Consider the following 25,092-nt stretch of genomic DNA (forward strand, 5'->3'; position numbering starts at 1 on the left):
TGTAGCAACATATAGCAACCTGAGTAGAAGTGTTGTCAGGTACTGTATCAAATGAGAATTGAGAACATGCTAACTGTTTGTATGCTAGCGCAAGAAAGCAGCCTGAGCCCGAGTAGAGACTCAAGCTTTTCAAACTTGAGGTCTTCCTGGGTCATACTTTCCAAGGTGTCACGCACTCATCCTGAAACACGGGCGGAGTGAAATTTTGGGCACGAGCCGGACAGGACGAGACAGGACAATCCTGAAATAAAGTCAACGTGACAAGATGGTTGCTTTCCTCCCTCTGCTGTGACAGTTCATTCAGGACGAGGGAAAAACCGTCAAAAATACTTAGCTTTGCTTGAGCGGACTTCATTACAGCGCCCAAGGCAACCCGGCGTCGGATTACTAACAGTACTTACGTAGACTATTTTTAAAGCTGCTATACTTACAATCAGCGCTAATTGTCACAAGCTGACATTTAGAATGTTGTAAAAACTTGCTTGTTTTCATTTGCGGTCAGCCCGCCGCAATGTTCGGTGATTTCGCTTGTTCTGTCTCTTACGTGTTTTTGTGGTCGCATCACTTCCTCCCAGCCACTTGCTAATTTATTGTCTGCGAGCCGCGATAGGGGAGAGTCAACCTTGTCGCGCAGATCAGGAACACAGACAAAGACCACTGAAATGGTCTTTAATGCAACTCTGATGTATGCTGCCTAGCAACAGCATTTGTCAGTTCATGTCAAGGTCCTACCATATCTGTATGATAATGGGGGGAAAAAAACAATGACTACAGTTGATGTTGATTCAAAATGTTTTGTTTTTTTCTCAGTGAATGTGTATTGTGGCACTTCTTTCATACCCAGCACAAGTATTGTGCTAAATCCACGAATACTGAAAATCTGCATATAATTGAGTCATTAAAATGCTTCTATTTTTTTTGTAAACCCTAAAAATTGTCAAAAAAAAACACTAATAAATCTCCACTCTACATTTTTCACACAAAATGAAAAATCCTAGCGATTAAAAAAAAAAATTGAACGCAATTTTGCAAATAGATATAATACACCCTCCCCCCCCCAAAAAAAACCCCACATACAAACACACAATAGCGTTTTTAGCTTGTCTATTCCAAGGGAAAAGACCCACCGAATACAATAGAAGTGTTTGTCTGTTTTGTATCAAGACACAAAGGAAGGATTAATTAGCCGGGTGTTTAATCTTCCTGTGTGAAAAAAATAAAATTATTATAAAACAGCAGTTAGTGGCATTTAAATGTAATCTCCCAAGCTGGATCGAGACGAAATGACAGCTAACGCGCGTTGCGTTCAGGTACATGTTGCTTCGACTCTTCCAATACTCACAACAGTATGCGGCTTGTTTAACATAATGTCTGCTGTGTGGATGATGATAAATGTAGTCCATTACATCCACTCATGGGCTTGCAGCACACGCACTCACACAAACACACGCAGGCTTGTGTTTGGAGCGAAGAGGTCAGCACATGTGCGGCAACCATAGGGCATGTATACTGTATCGGTGCATAAATGAGGTGTAGTTTGGAAATAGTCCAAATCGTATGTTAGTTTGTGCACTTTTCCTATAGGAGCAGGATATTGGGACAAAGTTCACGTGATGGTTTGTGGCATAATAAACATGCTGCTTAGCAACAACGTTTGTCAGTAGAAATCAAGCCCTACCAATTTTGAACACGAATACAAAAATTATCACTACAATAGACAGTGTTGCAAAAGTTGCTTTCTTCTACATGCTTGATTTTTGGCACCCCATTTTTTTTTTGAACTTTTAATTACTAATCAACTTACATTACTTGAAAATGATGGTCCTTGGATTACTAATATTATGCTTTTTTTTTTTAATTAACTATAACTAATAACCACATATTTTAATATATCGAAATACATTTTTAAAGTAGCGTTCCCAACATTGATTTTTAGCATGTTCCAGACCCATCTGCAAAAGACACACTATACAAATGTTGTATATTTTTAAATAGTTTGACCCCTCCCACATGCTTTAAACACATTTAAACTCAGTAAAACACACTTTTTAAACATATAATAAATGCATTGGAATGAATACAAAACAAACAAATACAATCAAAAATCAAATCAAATCAACACACATGAAAAACATTTATTATAACATTTTTAACACTGAAATGAATCTCTTATTGCCCCCCAAATAACAAAATTGTGTTGTTTAAAAAAAAAAAATCGACAAGGAGAAGTGAGTTGAGTAAACTTTGGTGCTTAAGACCCAACTATGAAGAACAGAATCTCCCCATAGAATCCAATGAGACCACTCATGGAGTTTTTTAGATCAGGCAGCCCATTTCTATTCAAATAAGGATTTATTGTCCATGCCTGCACACACTATGCACACACATTAGCGTCAGAGCACAGTTAGTTGGCTGTGCACTGATGAGAGGATGTCACTCAGCCATGCAGTAATGTTCACTGGACTGACCTCACCGATGATCTAACCGCAACAGACATCCACTCAGTCCAGGCTGGCCCCAATGGAAACTCCCATGAAAGTGTGAGACATGCTAGCAACAGCAAGCAGCTCCACGGGAACAACACATTAACAAAAAGTGATTAGCTATTTAAGAAACACTATCAAAATCATGAGTAAGAAGTGTTAAGCGGTGTGATGAGGCAGAAGCAGGCTAAAGCTAACCCGGATAGATTGAGGTCGTGGATAAAGTTCTGCGATGTAGTTGTTTGAATCACTCCCAAAAAAAATAATAATAATCAAAATGCATGCAATTGATGGACTGCCATATTAATCTAATGCTGTATGCTGTTGTTAGTACATTAGCGACCGTGATGCTAATGTTATACTTCTAATGTGAGGCCTCATTACTGTCTGAATGATGTGCTTGAATTGATTCGGTTGAATTAAATGATAATGATGTTATGATTTTTGTTGTTGTTGTTGTTTTAGTTGACGAGCATTATTCGGCAAAAGTTGAAGGGAACTTTCCAGAATCCAAAAGGTAAGCTATTCAATTATTCTGCCCCGAAATGTACTGCAAATGTGATTTAGTGAGGTTGAAGCGATTCACATAAAAATAACATGTATAAAAGCATGCTCTGGATAATGTAAGTTGAAGTCTGTCTTGTTTGCTCCAACATGAGCAATGTACTTAACAAATATTTGTATTATTTGTACAAATAATGGCATGCTGCTGTTAGCCCAACCAAGATGCTAACGTTATGCTACCAACATAAGGGCTAGTAAAAATGTTATGATTAAAACGTTTTTTTTTTACATTTTATTTTGTATATTGCTACTTTATACTATCTTAACCGATTGCCATGATAAACAATTACGATATGTGGTGTTAGCAACTTAACCAGTTAAGCTAATTAGGCTAGCTATGGTAGAAGCAGTAGAACTGAATAATTGCTGTTGATCTCAATGGCTTGCAACTGTTTATGAAGTATCAACAAAATTCATTCAATTTTATTATTGAAAAAACAAAGTGAAAAACAATGTGATTTCCATGTTCTTCTGTTCTGCACAGAAGCTAATTGTACGCCTTTCCAACATTCCTTGCCATTTATGCCAACACGATTGCTATCTCGTATAATGCAGCAGACATGGAAGCTGTGTTTCTATAATTCCCAAATCCATCCCAACTACTCATAATCTATCATGCACATTTCACCAAAAAACAGTATATTACTGTAATCGAGCCTCTATATTTTAAAATATTTATTTATTTCACTGCTTTTCTCTCTCAAGTATATATAGTCACTGGACAATTCATAAGTTACACCTGCAACATTGAATGGGGGGGAAAAACATTCTTGTTATCACCTGCCCATATGATTACATAGGTCAAATCTCATATATTGTTTATTTTTTGTTCACGTGCAGGCTATAAATCTTGCACAGCGTCCGAGTCACGCGCGTGTTCATGGCTCATCAATCAGAGAGGTGCAATATTTGTGTTTTTCATGATGGATGTGGATGGTTGCGTTTCGAACAGTACAATATCTGCAGTAAGGCGTGTGTGTGTGCGTGTGCGTGTGTGTGTGTGTTTCTTGCGAGGATTTTGTATTACTAAAGTTGGGTCATAAATCAGGGGCATACTGTACCTATATTTTGGGGGTTTAAAGCGTGTCCTTGTACTGTAAATATTTTTAGTGTTGGGTGCTGCTTCTTAATTACGTACGACTACTCACGTTCACTATTTAGTTGTAGGAGAATTTTTAAGAATCACACACAACACATTTTTTCCTGAGCATTGGCAGTGTTGTATGGTACTGTATATGCAGTAGGTATACATGAGCCCCCCCCCCCCCTTCCCCATAATAACCCAGGATAATGTTGTCCTAACTAAGCCTTGTTGCATGAACTGATGAAGCCTATCGGATGAGAGATGAATTGTCTTCTCAGACAACTAGAACATTCCAGTTGAGATTGATTCAATGCCCTGAAAATGAAATGGGCTGGAGGAATGACACGCACACACGCACACACGCACGCACACGCACACACACGTTTGTTTTACTATCTTTGTGGGGCCATCTCATTGACAATGCATTTCCTAGCCCCTTCCCCTAAGCCCAACCATCAAAAGTGATTGCCTACCCCTATTCCTTACCCTAACCTCAACCATAACCCAATTTACACCTAAACTCTAAAACCAAGTCTTGACCCTCAAAAAGAGGTCTAAACTTGTGGGGCGCAGCAAAATGGCCCCACATGGACGGGCGGGCCCCACAACTCTGTGAAATCCCGAAATGTTGGCCCCACTATGTAACAAAAACAAGACCACACACATGCACGCACACGCACGCACGGACACACACACTCACAGGCATGTATGTAGGTCAAATTTGCCAAAGTAAACAGCATTTGTGCTTAAAACTTCTCTGATCCTTGAAAAAGTCAACCTAATCATGTTCTTTACAATAATATAGTTTAAGCCCCATTAGTCGCATGGTATTCTGATTAATATTGCATTTGTGGAATATGAATAAAGCGTCCATTTCAAGCTCATTTCAGTTTTTACACCTTGCACACATGCGCCTGCCTATAGAAATAGATCCCTAAAGGTGTAATATTTTTGTTGCATGCTTTGAATGGGAGGTGTCTGAGTACTAACAACATATAAACCACAGTGTTGTGTAATATAATACAATAAAGTATACAGTACTTATTTTTTTTAATCTCACATTTAGCATTACATAAACTAATGCAGTCATTTATGGTAATGTTTTCCCCATTTAAAGCATGCAGCAAATAATATGTGTAAAATACATTTTACTTTTATCTGCAAAGGTGCTTCCCATTTTTCGCTCAAGTGTGAGTCTTCACTTTTACCTCGCACCAATACACACGCTTATTAGTAAGCTCAGTTTCAAGGCATTTAAAACATGTGAAGTTTTGCTGCATGCTTTGAATGGAGAGAAAGTGTAAATCAACTGTTTAAGGCCAGTTGACTTTCCTCATTTGTGTCCCACACAATTCTTCTGCTCATGATTTTTTTTAAAGTTTGCTGCATGTGCTTCACGTCAGCCTTGAGTCATCTGTCGAAAGTGCCCCGTAAAGGTTACACCATTCTCAAGATGCCGACACCCCAATTGTCACGAGCGAGTCAAACCACACAAATGGTAAGCTCGTCTACTTTCACACGCTTGCAACCTCAACTGGTGTCTTTGCTGAAGATTCAATGACAAATTACTTCTTTTTTTTTTAAAGGCGCATAACACTATGGAATCACATTCAAATACATTTTAAAATCATAGACAAAAAGCTTGCAATAACTTTTTTATTTCTTTAAGGAGCATTTTTGCTAATCAATGGCTTAATTTGAAGAGCAAATTACTGATTTTGAGGAGCAATTTTTGTAGGTTAATCTCAGGGACCTGAAGCAAGGCTTTTATTAAATAAATAAAAAATAACAACAGTATAATGGGAGGTTGAATGTTGGGCTGCAGCTACAGAATATTCCAGTATTTGAGTATCCTATTGAAAATTCTATAGAATAATCGTGTAATATTTTTACATACATTTTACTTGTAACAAACAACCAATTGGTTTATTTTTTTTATTTTTTTTATATATATAATCAATTTGTATTTCGTAAATTCACATTGTGCAGAACGGCAAACATTTTCATTGGGGCAATTTCAAACAAATATAAATTTAAATTCAATTTAGCATTACTTGTATCAAAAACATTAGGCATTAAATACAAAAGGGCTTTTACAGCCTTGGTGCAGCTTCACTTGAGCCGCTAGCCTTTTAGCATGCAACATAATACTGTAGGTTCAGAGGTTAAATCGCTAAATTTTCTCTCTCTTGATAATTTAAATGCTTGATTGGCCATATAAAGAATGCACACCTCAGTTGTATGGGCCTCTACTCAGGGTCTCCATGCCAACAACAAAGATGCTCTATTGCAAGCAAACAAATTAATGTGATCTTGCAGCTTATTAATTAGGCTCAGATGAACATGCTGACGTTTTAATGAATCGGTATATAATTGCAATTGTATACTTTTGAATTTGTTATGGAAAAATAGAGAGCAAACATCCTCCCTGCTCGTGTGCTGCATTTAGGACTTTCAAAACAAACCATATTAAACATTTACGTCCCTAACACAGTAACCACGTTAGAGGCTTCATTAACATTATAAAGGCGAGTTTGTTTGTGTGCGTGTGTGATCCCCCCCCCCCCCCCCCCCCAACAGTTTTAACACCCCTGGAAAGTATTCTGACACACCACTGCTGCAGTTTACTTTCAAATCCTTCCTGTTGAATTGTCTTGATCTTTTGTGTTATATTATTAATTGGATCGTTCTCCCGAAAGAGAGTGGGCGAGCGTAAAAAATAAATAAATAAAAAAGAATACAAAATATAAATCCTGACTGCATAAAGGTAAAGCATTTGTACTGTGTCTGTATTATTCATTGTATCTGCCGCAACCATTTATGCTTAGCGGGCACTGTATGCAGTTACAGCATGCTCCCTGCTGCATCGCCATCCATAACCATACATTACTGTTGTATGATTTATGATTACACTACACTAGAAAACCCCCCACATCAAACTGTATGTAAAACCATATTTACTCAAATTGGTGCATTATTATCCATGTTTTGCTGTGACTGATTTCACCTAAGCAGTAGAGTTGAAAAGGAATGCTCAGTTGAGTAAATAAATGCGGGGGTGATTGAGTGAGTGTATTTAATATGTAGAAGGTTATTAAAAGACACAACTTGCTTTTTTTCTTAAAGAGCTCAGTATTGTTCAGATTCACCCTTTAAGAAAAATCTAATGAAAAATAAAAAATATAAATAAAAAAAGACACAACTTGCTTAATAGACAAATGGTATTCTTTGAAGTTGAGTCAATTAACACCCCTGGTAAGTAACTGAGGTATATACGGTAAAAAAATAATTAAAAAAAAGTCACAACATATTATATATTGGTAACATTAGTTATATAAAGGGAAAAAATACATAAAATATTGCATTATGTTATAAAGTGTACCTATAAAATGCATTTGCAAAAATAACGGCCTTAACCCCTACAATTCATACCTGCAGGGACAGACTTGGAGCAAAATTCGGCCTGGAAAAATAATACAGCCGGCATCCAAAAATGACTAAATCTTGATTGTAAATGGGGGGAAGAAATGCACACGGTGGCCGGCAACAGGTGCCTATGAATATTTATTGACGGGAGAAAGACCGGCCTAAAAATGGACTGGCCGTTTGGGGAGATTCCCGAAATTCCCAATGACAGTTCAGTTCGTCCTTGGACACCTGGTACTCTCCAAAATGAGTAATTATATGCATTGTCTGCATAAGGAATAGAGAGGTATAAGTATTTGCTGTAAGTACATATTGCATTGTAATATACAATAGAAGTATCATTAAGTATTTGTGTGGGCAGATACAAACTGTTATTATTTATTGTTACTATTCCCTCTGAACGCCATTTGTAATGTAAAATTACATTTAAAATTACGACTACTACTACTACTACTACTAATAATAATAATAATAATAATAATAATAATAATACTGTGTATAAGCTTTGCAGTATACTGTACACATATAAAACACGTCTGTAGTTGTGTTAGAAAAACTGTGTAGCTGCTGTTTGGAACATCCCTTGTGCTCAATTACAAGCAATGCAACAATATGTAAACTTTTTTTTTTTTACGGCTTTACAGAGAAAGAGGCCCCAGGGTAAAGTCATTTTTCTGCGGCACCATTCCACTCAGATGTGGTCAAAAAATAGTGGGGGTGAATATCGAAAAAGCACACATTTTTCTCCTTTTGTAAATGAAGTGTTTTGAGAGAAATGAGTTGTGTGGTGGAGGTAGTGGCGGCGGGTAGGGACCAGTCATGTAAACTTGCTGAGTGGAAATGCTGTGAGAGACGAGAAGCAGTTTCAGAAAGTTTGATTTCACCGGCTCATCACCCCTGCCGCCATCTGCAGTGGACCGGCAGACAAATGAGCATGTGCAACATACTTGGGCTGTAATCTCATCAAAATGGAACTTCAATGTTAAAATCAGTGCTTGAGTCGAGTCACATGACATTTTTATGTATTCCTGCACATCTCAATTGGACAATGCCGCCTTGCTTTTTTGCACCTTAAAGAGCAGGCATCTTAAGTAGGGAATGCATTCAAGTGCAAACCCTGATCAAATATTAATGATCAGAGGAGGCGATGAGAAACGACATAAAATGCTAGATAGATTCCAGATGTGAAAATCGCAAATGAACCTTAAGCACACAGGTGAGCGTGGAAATGTTGAGCTAATTGTTTGTGACTGGGAACAGGCCTTGTGCTCGGGTAGTATCTTTCATTTATGCTCCATATTTTCTGCACTTGCATGGTACAAAGTTGGCTTTTTGTTCTCTGTAGCAAATTCATTATACTATACTTGGCGGTGTTATTTTTAATATTAAACATCTACGGGATTTTAAAACCACAGGAAACCTCTTCCTATTCATGAATTCACGTTTTTCCCCCCCTTCTTTGAAACCTATCCAAAGCGAATATACAGAAGAATAGGAATTGGTGTCATAGAAGCAGTGGCGGCTCGTCTTTAGAGGGCGTCCAGCTGAGTCACCTTGAAAAGGGCCAAAATGAAATAATGAAAATGAAATGGGCCAAGGCTGGTGAGAAGGTGACAGCGATTTGGCACCATTGTTCTAAAGTGGAAGACTCACAAAATTAGTAAATTACCACCAATTTCCCTCAGTCTGGCCCTCAGTGCCAGATTAAACCTCGTGAAATGAAAATAATAATGAGAAAGTTAAAGGAGTATCATAAAAGTACACGGCAGGAACTTGTTAATTTGAAGTGCCACAGTGGACTGAAATCTTGCAGTGCCCACAAGGTCCGCCTTCTCATTTGTACACACATATCTTATATGTTAGCTAGTGAACATCGAAATGACTCAGAGACACATGGGAAGTACTGTGGTCAGATGAAACTGGATATATTAAAGATGCAATAGCCCCACCAGCTGGCTGTAAATAATAGCACATCCTGGGGTGCAATTTTTTTCAGTAAATACGACCTCAAGGGGCTCAATCAACATCCACTGCATCGAGTATTTCACGCTTTCTGCCGAATGGAATATAAATAGAATGTTCAATCAACCTAATGTTATGTTGCCTTTTTGTTTTAGTGTCATTTATGTGCCACCATAGCTAATAACTACTGTACACCTGCATATTTACATTTTTTCAATATTTAGTTTCTCAATTAATCCGTTTAAAAAAAAAATTATATATATATATATTTAAAAATATATATATATATTTTCCACATCTAGGCTACATTTGTATTCAAATAATTCCGAATTTGTTTGGATTTTCTAACCTTTAATTTTAACAAAGATTTGAGACTTCAAAAGTGAATAGCTTGGTTTAACAAAGCTATTCTTCAAATCGATTAACATTTTTTTTTAAAGTAAAAACACCCGAAAAGAACATCTGATACAGCATTTGGAAATACATTTATACGTTATAAACATTTTATTTCTTATTTCACATCAATGTATTTTATTTTGTATCCATTGACTTGTATTTTGTTACAGATTATATGTTATTTGTTCTATAATTATTCTACAATTATTTGAAATTGTAAAGTGGCTATTAAATAAAAAAGTGGAACATCTACATATAAGTGAATATTTATTTCAATTTTTTCTTCTTTAAATTTAGAGATTAATTGAAGATTTTCAGTTGAACTTGTGTATTTTTAACCGCTTATACATGAATTGATTGTTTAAATAAAATGTATTTGAAACAAAAAAAGATAAGTCATTTGGAAATATATTATTTCCTTTTGTTTTTTACAAATCAATCGAGTGTCTTTGTGTTTGTGTGTATCGCCATTTCAGTGAAATAAAAATATGAAATACAAATATAAAGAAAGACGGAAGCCGTCTTTATTTCTGGTCACGTGAGTCGTGTGTTTACAGACATCCGGGGAGGGGGGGAGAAAACATGGAGGACTCCACTGGCAGTAATCCCCAATCTCCCAGTTTCACAGACAAGTTAAAGTCGTGGCTCTCGTGGTCTTGGACGTACGTGTGCTTCGTGTGGTTTGGCATGGTGCTCATCATGATCTACGTGCTGTGGAGCCCGCTCAAACTGCAGGAGAGCCTCACTTCGGGTGAATGGACGCCTCTGCTCGTTAGCTTTTGTTAGCCTTCCGCTAGCTTGTGCTAGCTGTCATCAAACAGAGATGTTGCAGTATTATGACACCTGCTTGTTTATTGCTTAGTTGCTTTTTCTGTGTTGTTTTAGTTAAGAGCTTAGTTTCGTTTTGAAGTCAATGGTACGAATTTCGGGATACTTTCGTAGCGCTCTATAATGTGTGTTTTGTCTATATTCGTTATAATAAACATGTAGTTGATTATTTTGATTTTGCTACGTCGTTATTCTGAAGGGTGGTACTACATCTGTCTATCATAGCTTTTCTTCTGTGTGTACTTTTTTTTTTTCTATCTGTCTGGCCATCTTTATCATGTATCATTTATGTGTGTTGTGTGTGTTTGCCTTGTGTTTTTGTCATCAATTTCACCTATCTGAACCTGCTGTTTCAGCGTCGCTGTTTTTGAATACACTGACCCCCAAGTTCTACGTGGCTCTTACCGGGACCTCTTCCCTCATCTCTGGACTCATCCTTGTGAGTTACAAGTGATTATTATTGCATTTGTGTTGTACAATATACACATAGTAGGGCTGGGCGATAATTTAGGATTAACATGCATCGTCATAGATAATATGATTTAATATCAATTTTAAAAAAATGCGTTTGATAAAATGGCAGGAAGCAAACCCCGGTATTCTGCAACCAGTGAAGAAGAAGTGCATGCGCGGATGCACAAGTGTGAATGAAAGTGTGGCTTAGCTTTAGTTCAAATAAGTGACCAGTATTCTCAGTACAACTCCTGCAATACTAATATATTGTGTATACTAACACGATCAAACACCTTCCAGGGTTTCCTCCAATCATTTTGCAGCGGTTTCCCGCCGCTCCTTCAAGGCGCATTGATAGGCCAGATAGATAGAGAAAAAGATGATCAGAAAGCATGGGTAGTTTTGTGAGTTTCGTGACCCATTTTCGCTCCTTAGCGACTCAGTTGCCGATTGTAATTATTATAATTTTTTCTAGATTGATAAGTTCATTCAAGTTTGATCTCATCGCTCGGCGTGCAGCGGTGCCCCTTGGTTATGAAACTCACCTTTTTTGGCATTAATAAATGTTAGGAAATCCAGGCAAATTGTAACAGCCAAGTAGACTACACCGGCTACTCGGGCTGACGATTATGCAAAAAAAAAATAATCACGATTATTTTGATTGAGATTGAAATCACAATTAATAAAACGATTGTTCATTGATTGAAACGTAATATTTTTTCACCTAATAAAATTCAACTAACCTTTTTGACAATCTAAATTGCCGAAGAAAAAAACACAAACTATGCAACGACAGCAAGATTCCTCTAAATGGCGACAAAGTAATATTTTAATGTTTTGGCGCAAAAGCGCAAAAATACTGAATAGCAGAGATATTCAGCAAATCACGGACCGTAGGTTAAAAATAAAACAATCTGCGATTTGGGGAATATTGAACTATGAATATGTATTGTCACTTGTTTTGTAAATGTTCCCCGTCACAGATATTTGAGTGGTGGTACTTCCGGAAGTATGGCACGTCCTTCATCGAGCAGGTCTCCGTGAGCCACCTGCGACCTCTCCTTGGCGGAGTTGAGAGCAGCTCCACCACCGGCCTGTTCTCGTCCGTCAACGGGGAGGCAGAGCCTCGACCCAGCGTGTCAGGTAACAAACAGACACACATTTAAACATTAACATCTTTAATACTAACCGTACTAATATTATGTGTTCCGCTTTGTAGAGTGTAAAGTCTGGAGGAATCCTTTGAACCTGTTCCGAGGAGCAGAATACAACAGGTAAAGAGAAATGCCCAAAACATGATAGGTACTTTTTATGTATTTATTATGTAGTTATTTTTTTCCTAATTTGTTGTACTCAGGTACACATGGGTGACGGGAAAAGAACCACTGACATACTACGACATGAACTTGTCGGCTCAAGACCATCAGACCTTTTTCACAGGAGACACACAGCAGTTCAGGCCTGAGGATTCGGGTGAGTGTCAAGTCATTCTTACGCACGCATCACGTACAACAACAGAGACACACCCTCTCTCACACCCGCACACATAACTAAGTGAATATGTTGCGATATGACTTTCTTTTTGTCCCTACAGTCATGCAGAAGGCCTGGAGGGAGAGAAATCCTCAAGCCAGGATTAGAGCAGCTTACCAGGCCATAGAGTTGAACCACGAGTGAGTCCTACTCCAAAATCGGATGGTTGTGGGTATACACGTCAGCTGGGCGTGGGGTTATAACAACATCATTAGTGTTATATCACATTGGATGTCAAGTAACAGTTATTAAAATGAACTTGTATGATGAAAGGTAGACAAGGCAAAACCACACAACATTGTGGAGGGGCCACATATTAACACGCTCTGCACAACATTATGTAGGATCATTTTTGAAGTCTTTTTTTGCATCTCCATGCCTGAATTAATCTCAGGAGGACATTCAGGTGCTTGGATGCTACTGTTTTGTTTAGCAACAGAGTCGGGCTCAAGTGTTTGCGCTTCAGGATTGGGGTGTGAATAATAGAGGTGAAAAAGGAGGTTTTCTTTGTTTGTTTTAAGCGAGTGGCATAGCATTTATTTGCGGGATGGCCGCTATTTGAGGAAATGCAATCATCATCAAAGAATGTAGCCAACGGAAACCTTTTCTTTTTGTGCAGATGTGCTGCAGCCTATGTGCTTCTCGCAGAGGAAGAAGCCACAACAATCACAGAAGCCGAGCGCCTCTTTAAAAAAGCTTTGAGCATTGGTAAGAAATGGATCTGAACATATGGTATGCTGTGTGTAGTTATCCAGTTCATTCATCGTTATTTGAATGGATTGCTCTGCTTGATCCTATTTTCCTTTTATTTCATTCAACACAACATTGGATTTGAAATCAGTCCTTGGTTTTAGGGGAACAGTTCTGTCTCGTGCAAATTAGCCACTGCTCTCTCCAGACCCTAGTAATGCAATGGTACTAAGAGGAGGAGGGGGTTAGTTTCATACCTTCAGGGACCCAGAAAGGGCCGATCAGCTATTTCCCCATGATTCCGGCTCAAAACATGACTCCGCTATTTCCCCGCTGACGTTACAGCCTTGTTGGGACATCCACCATCTTGTCAAATTCAACAAAAGACAATTTTCAGTTCTCTACAACCTATCAAATGTCTTGAAACACTGCTGTGCATAATACTTTGGAAAAGTGCATTTTAACAAAAACTATGTATTATTGGAAAAAATATATATGATTGGGAGATTTGTTTGAAAACATTCAAATTCGTCTCTAACAGTTGAATGACTTGAAAATTATGCTGACTACCATTTGCATTGACTATAAAAAATCGGAGAGAAAAAAATAGAGTATCGATTGATCTGATCTCTACAGCAACGACATCATTTGTATACGTCTGGAAAGGGGAACCCAATATTTTTATTCTATTGTATGTGCCAGCACTAGTCAAAGTACAGTACTCTCTAATTTTATTATGATTGTGAAAAAAGAATTCAACTGACTAATTTGACTCAACTATTTTTATACACGCAGTATAAACTACATACCATGAATATGTCCCTTTCAAGTCTTTTCACTAAAATATGGCATTAAACACTAATTGCAACCATTTTAGTACCTCCATAATTCAATGCTTCAATAATTCAATGCTTCGGCACCGAACCGTACATATTGCTCGTGTGTTTTGTCGATTGATCTGTTGTGTTTTGCAGCAGGCAAAGATATAAACCTGCTGGTTTACATTAAGCGCAGACTGGCCATGTGCGCGCGCAAGCTTGGACGCATCAAAGAAGCTGTGAAAATGATGAGAGACGTAAGTGGAGAACACAATCACCACATTGGCTATTGTAAAAGACATCCAATACACGAGATGTTTCAAAGAGTGCTGTCTCTTTTAATTCATTTGTACACCCCGACAGTTAATGAAGGAGTTCCCATTGTTAGGAATGTTAAATATACACGAAAACCTCCTGGAGGCGCTCCTTGAGTTGCAGGCGTATGCCGATGTCCAGGCTGTCCTCGCCAAATACGACGGTATGACCGCACTGCACCTCGGCGTCATCTCCTCTTATCTCTTACATTCTTTTGTGTCCTCTCTGCTTCCACCGTAGACATCAGCCTCCCAAAATCGGCCACAATATGCTACACGTCCGCCCTGCTGAAAGCGCGGGCCGTGTCAGATAAGTAGGTTTCCTTCTCTCTCACAGCGAGGATGGAACTATTAGAGACAGTTTTCGTCACATCACTGCCTCTGTCTCATCAGGTTCTCCCCGGAGGCTGCGTCGCGGCGGGGGCTCAGCACCGCCGAGATGAACGCCGTGGAGGCCATTCACAGAGCCGTGGAGTTCAATCCGCATGTCCCCAAGGTCAGTGGACTGTTACTCATTGGATTGTTTCACACGTATGGCCTAGAAGTGTTTGTCATACAACTATTTACTGTCACCACTACTACATTAGGGTAGGTAAGACTATCACCATCACTCCAGCAGAGGGCAGTGTGACATCACTTGGGTTCATTACCGCACACGGCGCACAGCTCTGACTGATGATTACTAAAACCTAGCTTTCATATAAACTTACTTGATAATGGTCTGGCTTCTATACCACGGCACAGTTTCATAGGCCGGGTATCATATCTGTGTGAGAGAGAAAAGGTAATCGGCGTATTTGTCTACGTTTGGAGGATTGGAGACGTCACTGTGCTGCTTTGATCCAACTTTAGATTTTTTAGTGTGAGGACCCTCATCTTCATAATCTTTCCACTCGCTAGCACTGTGAGCCAACAGGCCTCTCATCAGACACCCTCATCTCCTTTCTTAGCCTCTCATGTTCCCTCATCTCCCTCTCGTCACCTGCTCAGTCCCGACAGAGACTGAACCACATCAGGACCATGTCAGCTTTACAAAATGACCCCTTTGTCTTTTTTAGCTGTTGAACTGTTTAAAAAAAACACAATCATTTCAGATAAGGATAACATATAGTCGGGCTGAACAACTAATCAAATTCAAATTGACATTGCAGTGCAGTATAATTAAAATTTTAAATTGCAAAGACTAAAATTTGGGGGGGAAACTAGTTTTGCTTCATTTTGGTCAGTTGATAGGCTTTATTTTCTATACATTTATATTGTATTAATTAATATAGACGTGAATTTTTGTATATTTTATTTATCCATCTCGATATTGTCTTGATAAGTTTAGGGCTTAAGAAGTATCCACATGTTTACATACTGTATCATTGTTTTAAGAAACATGCAAAAAAGGAAGTGATGAAGCCAAGTCCGATCCATCAATTTTCTATGCAGCTTGTCCTTGTTTGAGTTGTGGAAGACTTGGAGCCTCTCCCATCTGATTTTTGAACCCTGGAAGTGCTACCTCCATGAGTGAAAATACAATAATGCTTTCAGCGTTTAATGAGTGCTCTGCTTCCCAATTAGTTGCCTCTCCCTAGTACTATTCTCCTGGTTGTCAATGGTAACAAATGCCGGCTAGGTATTTTTGAGAAAAAAAACTTGACTTTATTTAGATACCTGGGAATACATTCTGGAGTGTAGTGTATAATAGGTCCTGTTTAGCTCCTCTTTTGACTTTGTGGACTTGTCTCCTTAAATTGATCGTCTTTTTTAAACTCAACTCCCAAGGATTATTTGACGTCAAAGCGAGAATTGTAATGATTTTAACGGCTGCCTCGACACTAGATGACCGCCTTCGTCGGGTCACACCGCAGAATGTACTCGTCTTCCAAAGGACACTGTTTCCCCCGTATTCCATTCATATTTTCTCTCTTCCATCCATTTCAATCAGTCGCTGTTTGTCTGCGTGGTTTTGGAAGCGGCTTGTTGGATTAACTGATACAGTGTCCTGGCTTCGCCAATCTGCTTTACATTTATGTCGGCCTCCAAAGACGTTGCAATTCAGCCCCCCGTCTACCTCGCTAGTCTGCTCCACTTTGGTTGACAGTTTCTTCCCTCACCTCATTGTGGCTGACCGTCTCCTGTCCGGATTCAAGAGCTCAGATGTGTTTACCTTCAAAAGATTGGCTTTTTCTTCACTTGTAGACATAATGGACATGGAGGACATGGAGGCTCTTGGAATGAAGACAGATTGAGTTAAGGCAAAATTATTTTTGCTTTAGGACAGTTTTCTGCCACTTTACACAAATATGTTGACTCAACTCCTGAAATTCACTTTAGCATGTGTATTACGAGTCATAAAGAGCCAATTACAGGCCCTGATTCCATTGTTCCTCGGGGTGTTCCATTGTAAAAGAGGCTGCAGATTAGAGTCAGAAGGCGGCTTATGAGTTATGCTCTGGGCTTAGAAGTGCCCAGGGATAAAAGGAGAGCACATGAAACTCAATCCCTTCATCAAAGAGGCGACAGCGAGCGGAGAGGCAGATCTGAGAACAAGAGAAGCGAGGGAGGGCGGGGGTGCAGGCCAGTGCAGAGAACTGAGGTGTCACCAGGTTTAATGCTGCGGTATGCAAGCAGGGACAGCTGAGCCTCTCTCAATGATCAATCTTGGGCCATGTGCACTCAGCATGGTGGGCTTTTCTTCTGTGCGTTTTGGCTGAGGCTAAACAATTTTAAAAAAATAGTCTGATTGTGATTCGCCCCCACCCCTCAATGGTGTGATTATTTTTTCAAGTGCAAAATGACGACAGTATAAAATGCTTAAAAAAAAAAAAAGTGATATTCATCTATCCATACATTTTCTTTAGCACTTTTCCTAGAGTGGCCAAATGAGCTGGAGTCTGTCCCATCTGACTATTGGTGAGAGAAGCACTGAACAGGTCACATGTTAACTAACTATTCACATTCACAATCACACCTATGGGAAATTTAGAGGCATCAATGAACCTAACATCAGCCACAGTACCTGCAGAAAACACTCACAAACAAGGGGATAACATGCAAACGCCACACAGGACTTAAGAGTTGGAACCCGAAATCGCAGAACTGCTGCCTCTTTGGGAGATATTTATGAAAGATATTAGACATTTTCTTCTTTTGGATGATTCTTATCTTTGATCTCATTGGACAATTTTGACAACACCTTTGCACCATTAAAAAGCAATAACCAAGGGTAACTTGTTGGAACAATATCAAGCGTATGAATAATTCTGTACATGGAGTTTTTTGTCACATTTTTAATTAAAAAGACAATATAACTAAATATAATAAAACGTATTATCACAGTCTTGATTTCAGCCATTATTTCCTATCACTCTTTTCTGGAGGCATAAGAACACCAAAAAGCAAAAACGAAATATTTGTGAAGTTGCACCTTAAGATACTCGAAGTGAAGGCTTGCGAGATTTGCTGCTGTAGCACAACAATTATTTTATTTGAAGCCGAGTTTCCTGGTTGAAGTGTTGTTGGACTTCTGAGGCTCTGCTGTGCCACTTCGGTTTGACTTGACTTGACTTTGGACACGGGACTCCTGTAGGGGATAAATCAAGACGAAAGGACGCATCTGACATGGATGAACGAGAGTCAGATGGTAAACGGAGGAGGAGATGGCCAAGCGTAGGCCGCATGGTCGCCCAGGCTGGCTGGTTGGCTGGATGAGCCTGTGACCATGGGAGAGGATTAGACAGGATTAGCTCGGGACGGGGCGAGGGGGGTAACCTTCCCAAAGTGTCTGAGATCCGGAGCGCTGTGAAGCTTGGCCGCCCGGGAATCTAGCCCGAGGGGCGGGGGTGCGGTGCAATGCGGGTTTTGTTTGACATGGAGTCCTGCCACATTGGAAACCACTGACATGACAGATAGAGCTTGGCGTGTTCATCAAAGTCCACAGGGTACGTCTTTAATACAGATGGCTGAAGTCTTACATGTGGAGTTGGGTTTACGTTTGTCAGGCCAGTGAGCTGACTGAGTCACTAGGACAAAGTTACAACAAGGTGGGTGGGTGCGAAGTTACACATGCACAGAATCCCTGTGCTGTAGTGGAACAATAACACACCTCTCTTTGGGAAGCCTTGCCCTCCCTCCGCCTTGCGAAAAAGGAGGCTCTTGCTAAATACTTCACATGAGCAAAGTATGTTTTTAGTCTGCTGGGAGTTTGCCAGAGGGAATTGCACAATAGGATATAGTGAGTGAGGCGGAAGAAAAGGAAAGAGATTGATTTGACCACAAAGGGAAGACTTTTTTTCTTTTATAAATATAAGTCATATCATCGAGATATGGAAGCACTTTGCATCACCCCATTGGAGGCCATCAGAAGAAAAATATTTAGCTTTCTAAATTCACCATTTTCAAAGTTCTTGAATTTATGTTGTAAATTTTATTTATACAGCCCTCAATTATAAAAGACACTTAAAGCGATTCACAGGACCATAGTTCACAAAAATCAATTACATCCGCTGGTCTAGACCGCCATCCAGGCAAAGAAAAACTCTTTTGGGTGCTACTTTTTTCCCATTCAAAGCATGAAGCAAAATTTCACACCTGTTCATGTTTTCCACTAGGGTGCCTGACTACTGAAATGATAACCGTGTATTGCTATGGAGAGAGAAAAAAGTGTGTTAAAAATGTCCTACGGCAAATTTGAAATAGCTAAAATGACAAATGAAAACAAAATACTGAATAGAATACGTAAGCATAAAATGCCCCTACATTACAAGTTAGGTGTTTTAGATGATTTGAAGCATACTGAATGTGGACATTGTTGAGTCTTTATTTTTTTGCTCTAAAAACAGCAGTTCCCCCGAGGAATGTTTAATATATTTGATGTCATCTTCCTCTTGTTTAGTACTTATTAGAAATGAAGAGCCTGATCTTGCCGCCGGAGCACATCTTGAAGAGGGGTGACAGCGAAGCGGTGGCATACGCGTTCTTCCACTTGCAGCACTGGAAGAGGGCCGAAGGCGCCTTAAACCTTCTCCACTGCACATGGGAGGGCAGTAAGTGCCATCGCCATTACCTCTATTGTACGTTTTTTATTACAAATTGCTTCATTTTTTTATGCCGGCTTGGATTTTTATCCTTCTCAAGGTTTTTACTTAGCAACAGCAAATTTGGTCATTTCTAGCTGACTATGAATTTGAATCACAAATGTAACTTCTTAGATGTTTAAAAAATAATAATACAATTGAGCTGTTGAATGTGATTGATTTGAGTGTATATTTTCAGCCTTCCGGATAATTCCTTACCCACTGGAGAAGGGTCACCTGTTTTACCCTTACCCAGGATGCACAGAAACGGCAGATCGGGAGCTGCTACCATGTAAGCAAAAGCCCCGAAGCAACTTGTTAGAGGACATTTTATGGACATATTAACAAATTGTATGCAAATAGTTGTGTATTTGGAGTGTTGCTACCATTTTCCAAAAATGGGTCTAAAAGTGTGTTCTGGATTTTGATGGATTGATTGATTGAACAAGACACAAATTTACAAAACAATTGTCCTCCATGTTTGAAGTCTGACTACACAGAACCAGTTTGTTTTATATTCTCTTTTAAGTTTTATTATCCTTCATATTTTACGGCACAGTGTTATTTTTCTTTATTAACAAACGTGAAACAAAAATAGTCGTTCGCTATGTCTCCCTCTTTTTTGGTGGATTTTACACCATGGCTCCATTTTGTCACCCTCCAGCTTTCCACGAGGTGTCGGTGTACCCAAAGAAGGAGCTTCCTTTCTTCATCCTTTTCACCGCGGGCCTTTGCTCCTTCACCGCCATGCTGGCCATGCTCACACATCAGTTCCCCGAGCTCATGGGCGTCTTCGCCAAAGCAGTAAGTATCCGCATGTTCTTCGCCTTAAAAGGCTTCTCCAGCGCTACTCCCGACTACTTCATCTGATCTCCGCTTGACCCCCCACGTTTTTTTTTTTTTTTTTGCAAGTTTAAATAATCTTATTTGCAATGTGAGCCTCCTGTGGTAATTACCGCCTTGCATTACTGTCAGGCTCATGGGAGTCGTAGGCCCGTAAAATGTATAAAGCATTTCCCCCCGCCAACACAAGCTCGAGCCCAGGCGAAGGTATTGCCGGCCGCCAATTGCAAACACAGCCGCTTAAAAGACTGCATGCGTGACTTCCGTGTGCTGTTTATTTACAACCAAGGTGTTGTTTGGCGGGCATCTCAATTCACGGCCCTCATGTTTATTAGTCCGACTGATATGAGGCCGAAACACGGTCGCTGAGAACATCGAGTACTCCTTTTTTGTTTTTGTTTTTTTTTGTTTTGAGAAAAGATAGGGCGCAGATGGGATTTCAAATTTGGCACTCTGACTTTTGTGTAAATGTTCAGATGAGCACATAAAATCTACGGTGGAGTTGGGGGAGGATTTGCTGTTTGTGAGGGAAAACACTTTTTTTTCCTTCTTTACTCCTGACGAGAACATTCAAGTAAAGGCAGACGTTTCAAAGTTGGAAACCTTCCATGATAATTAACAGAAGTTTATAAGAATACGTTTGATTTCCATAGAAAGTTTTCAGTTAGAAATATTTCCAAATTTCACCCATTTATTTTCCCATGGAAATGTATCTGAAGTGTTCCACACCTTGATCAAACTATACTACCCATCATCAGTCTGTTAACGTGAGATTTAAACATTTCTGTATAAATAGGTATAATAAACTGTGCATTAACATTACAGATTCCGGTAACTTGCATGCAACAGTGTGTGGCTTGACAATCCAGTGGCAAAAGGAGGCACATGCAGTTACCACCAAACTAACTGTTTTTCATTTGATTGTTTTTCATTCATGGCTAGAAGTGTTTGTTTTTTTAAATACAAGTATTTAGTGTAATTTTGTCTTTACTACAGCAAATTTAAATGTATATACAAACTTGGATTATGCGATACATGGCATGACAATAAGGAGAAAAATAATTAGCAGGATCTCACTGAATTTCATGCACCCCTCACATTTTTGATAATAATTCTATCATTTGAAAAACTATGAAGATTTTTTTTTTTTACTTTGCTACAATGTGAAGTAGTTGCTAGCTTGCATTAACTGTAAATGTATTTTCTCTTCAAAAGACCGTTAAAGCCGCTGGCAACAAAAGTGAGTGCACCCCTCAGTGAAAATTTTCCAAATTCGGCCCAATTGGCCTTTCTCCCTCCCAGGTGTCATGTGACTCATACGTGTTAAACGGTCTCAGGTATAAATGTGGAGCAAGTGTGTTAAATTTGGTGTGATTGTCCTTGGGCTCTCTTACAATAGTCACTCGAAGTTCTGTATGTAACCTCATCAATATTACTCTATTATACAAAGCGTACCCTGACTACATTTAAGTGTCATTTTGTCAATGTTGTCCCATGAAAAGATATAATCAAATATTGACAAAAATGTGAGGGGTGTACTGTTGCACACATTTGTGAAATTCTGGATTAAATCAGACATGCCGCGTAAATTAAGCCTAATTTCTACTAGTGGTTAGAATGTCACTTTCTATACGTTACACAGTGGCACTCAGCTTCCCTCCCTTTGCAGTTTTTCAGCACACTCTTTGCGCCACTGGGCTTCTTCGCGGACAAGATGGAAAGCTTCATGCCGTCCAGTTTTTGGCACCAACTGACTCGGATCTGACCCCAACACACACACACACTGGGAAAAACAAAGTTGCTCTCCTGTCCTCAGCATTACTGTCTACTTGCTGCTTTGTTACTGATTATATTGGCCTGGGTCGTATAAACAAAGCAGTCAGTACCACTCTTAAGGCGCTCGCTCTTCCAGCTGCCTGCAGCGTGTCCAAGAACTCGACATTTACATTTATTTGTCACAAGGGGAATTTGAAATGGCTTACACTGTTTTTTAGCTGGTGGTTCAATAACAAGTGGTTTTACACAATCTTATGTGCAGTCACAAATGGCTATTATCTGTGTTGCACAGCACTTACGGGTGTCATCCTCAGTAGGGATAAGAAGAGTAGAATATTAATGATCACACTACAGCAAATACATACCTAGGAATGATGTAACTGAAGAAGAGAGTGTTCGAGCGCACCTGTGAACTGAAATACAAATTACTCTTTAAATAATGCCCTAATTGGTTGTCATCCACTAAGATAAGTAAACATGACAGTGTTAACAGCATTTTAACTCTGTCGCTAACCAAAACAGCAGCCCCTGGTGAATCATGTGAACCATGTGCATGTACAAATAAATGCAACCCCTCAAGGTGTATTCACGGATCTTTCATCGCTGCGTCTTCCGGGTGGGTCATCTTAACAATTGGGTCTCGATACTGTCACTCAATCTGACATAAAGATGTCGTGCTTGCTTGTTCCTAGTGCGCATGCGTACTCCAAGTGTTTGTAGCATGTAGCCGGTGAGCTTCGGACTCATTCATCGTTGTAGCTCCACCTCATTCTTTGAAAGTGGCTGAGAGCCGCAAGAGGACATCCGTCTATGAAGCGAGGCCGGCTGCAGAGACTGATGAAGATGAAGATGAGCCCCCATGTTCCCAACATTTAATTGGCGTTTCCCCCGAATGAGCAGGAGAGCTGGTAGGATGTTCTTCTGCATGCGCATTTAAAAAAAAAAGTGACAAACGGCCGTTTGGCTTCTACTTTTTGAGAAAGTCCTTGAATACACCTTTAATACAAATATTGTTTATTATTCCCAAAAATGTTTGTACAAATAAATTTCTCCCTCCTAGTATTAAACGATTTATATGCTATGTCCCTGCAAATTGAAAATAAGTACAGGGAGTCCGCGAGATACAGCCGAGTTCCGTTCCTACGCTGGCGATGTAACACGAATTCTGACGTCGGATTTCATCAATAAAGTCCATATTTACATTAAAATACTTTGTGCAGTAATTTAAAAAAACATATTTGCGCGACCCGGAAGAACCGGAACCAATATTTCGTTGTTTCTGCACGGACATTCATTGCTGACAGACGGCAGAGTGGAAATTAACGAAAAATAAGCTGCCGTAAAGTCGAAACGACGTAGGTCGCATACGACATAACTCGAGGACTCTCTGTATCTTGTATATTTAGCACAGTACAGCGAAGAGTGTTGTTAACAACCCTGCCTAATTTGAAACATAAAAAAAAATCACCAAGTATATAATATGAAATTGCCAAGTCTATAATATGAGGCTAAAAAATGGTGAAAAAACATTCCATTGACAAGACGGCTGACATGCACATTAATTGCTAATGCTAAATGCTATCCAGGCTGAGTGTTCAACAACGCTAAACAAGTTAATGCACTTACTTTTTTTGCTTGGTCCCGACAGATATTGGAAGCTGGCTGTGCCATTTATCTCGCGTCAGTCACACATTGTAACATTGCAAAGATACCGCTTAGAAAGCTCCGCTTGCGTCGTCTGACCGGCGACCGCAGTGGCGAATAGGGCTAAATTTCCCATGATTTTAAGATGCAAAAACTGGAAGTAATTCTAGGTCCTGTCAACGCCTGCTGCGTAAATCCTTCTTTCTACCGATTAGATTGCATGTGAATGTAAACTTAAACGTAAATTTGGAAGTAAATAGGAAGGCATTTAACGGTCAAATTCCCTTTTGATGGGTTTTATGAATCGCTATGACAACTGTGTGATTGACATACACATGGCAAAAAAAAATGAGACGCCGGGACGGTACCTGCGTAATAACAAAACAATGAGGTTGGTGAAATCTGCCGGGACACGGAACCAAGTCTCAAAACAAGACTGTCCCGGCCAAAACGGGACGTGTGGTCACTCTGGCTAACACTGACTGCTAATCAGAACTGTTCATAATTCCCAGATTTCATATTGTACCATTTCGTAGCTGGTTACAATCAAAAGTGATTAAAGTGCCTTTTTTTAGTCTCATCCTAAAACAATCTTAACAGGCATTGACTCATCACTGACACTGTTTTAATTGTATTGTTGATAAAGGACACTAAAAAGCGGGCGCCACGTGTCAAATCTTCCTCACCAAAAAGGCAAAGCAGAAATGCAAAAGTACATGCTGAAGACAGGAGACTGTTCTCATGTTTGAAAAGCGCTTGAAACAAAACTCCCAATAAAATGACTCCTGTGAAAGTCGAATATTTGTTTTGGGCTGTTTTTATTATGCCGGTGTTATTCTGGGCTTCCTTTTGTTTTTCATCCACATGACGCCACATTTGTCTACCAGTCGGAAACGTCAAATCCCTCCTACAGGGTTGTGTTTATTGCATTCAAGCACTTCCTGTTCGCTGTGCGGCTCAGTCGCCGCTAGCACGGGCTCGTCATTGTGATTATAGCACTTGAGAACCATCAGCGGATGCTTTTAGGCCGACTTATCAGTGCCATGTTCACACTGGGCACACTTGTGCCTTCGAGGGCTGTCTGAGGCTGCTTGAGTGTTTTGAAATTTGTGTCACTTCATCATCTCCGTGGTTAGAGCTACTCACAAAAAATGATCAGAACAACAACCTGTTTGATGTCCTCTCTTCTGCTGCGTAAGGACACAAAATTGTTGC

The 25,092-nt window shown here is 39.6% G+C and overlaps 1 protein-coding gene across 1 annotated transcript; it reads left to right on the top strand.

Annotated features, from left to right (window-relative positions):
• Positions 1–5,511: 5,511 nt before the first annotated feature.
• st7l (suppression of tumorigenicity 7 like) lies at positions 5,512–24,676 on the top strand. The gene is made up of 16 exons (XM_086086341.1): positions 5,512–5,629; positions 10,473–10,666; positions 11,100–11,182; positions 12,180–12,339; positions 12,416–12,470; positions 12,554–12,669; positions 12,791–12,869; positions 13,349–13,437; positions 14,394–14,494; positions 14,601–14,715; positions 14,793–14,865; positions 14,945–15,047; positions 19,434–19,584; positions 19,814–19,906; positions 20,279–20,418; positions 22,127–24,676. The coding sequence occupies exons 2-16, from the start codon at positions 10,498–10,500 to the stop codon at positions 22,220–22,222; spliced, it is 1,623 nt and encodes a 540-aa protein (XP_085942467.1). The 5' UTR covers positions 5,512–5,629; positions 10,473–10,497; the 3' UTR covers positions 22,223–24,676.
• The last annotated feature ends 416 nt before the right edge of the window (positions 24,677–25,092 follow it).

Source organism: Leptonotus elevatus, chromosome 10, assembly GCF_054856555.1.
Source record: "Leptonotus elevatus isolate MCC_2025b chromosome 10, RoL_Lele_1.0, whole genome shotgun sequence".
NCBI lineage: Eukaryota > Metazoa > Chordata > Actinopteri > Syngnathiformes > Syngnathidae > Leptonotus > Leptonotus elevatus.

Coding starts and splice junctions, on each gene's coding strand:
- st7l (XM_086086341.1), top strand. CDS start 10,498: ATGGAGGACTCCACTGGCAGTAATCCCCAATCTCCCAGTTTCACAGAC. Junction 10,667..11,099: donor GCAGGAGAGCCTCACTTCGG/GTGAATGGACGC, acceptor CTGCTGTTTCAG/CGTCGCTGTTTTTGAATACA. Junction 11,183..12,179: donor TCATCTCTGGACTCATCCTT/GTGAGTTACAAG, acceptor TCCCCGTCACAG/ATATTTGAGTGGTGGTACTT.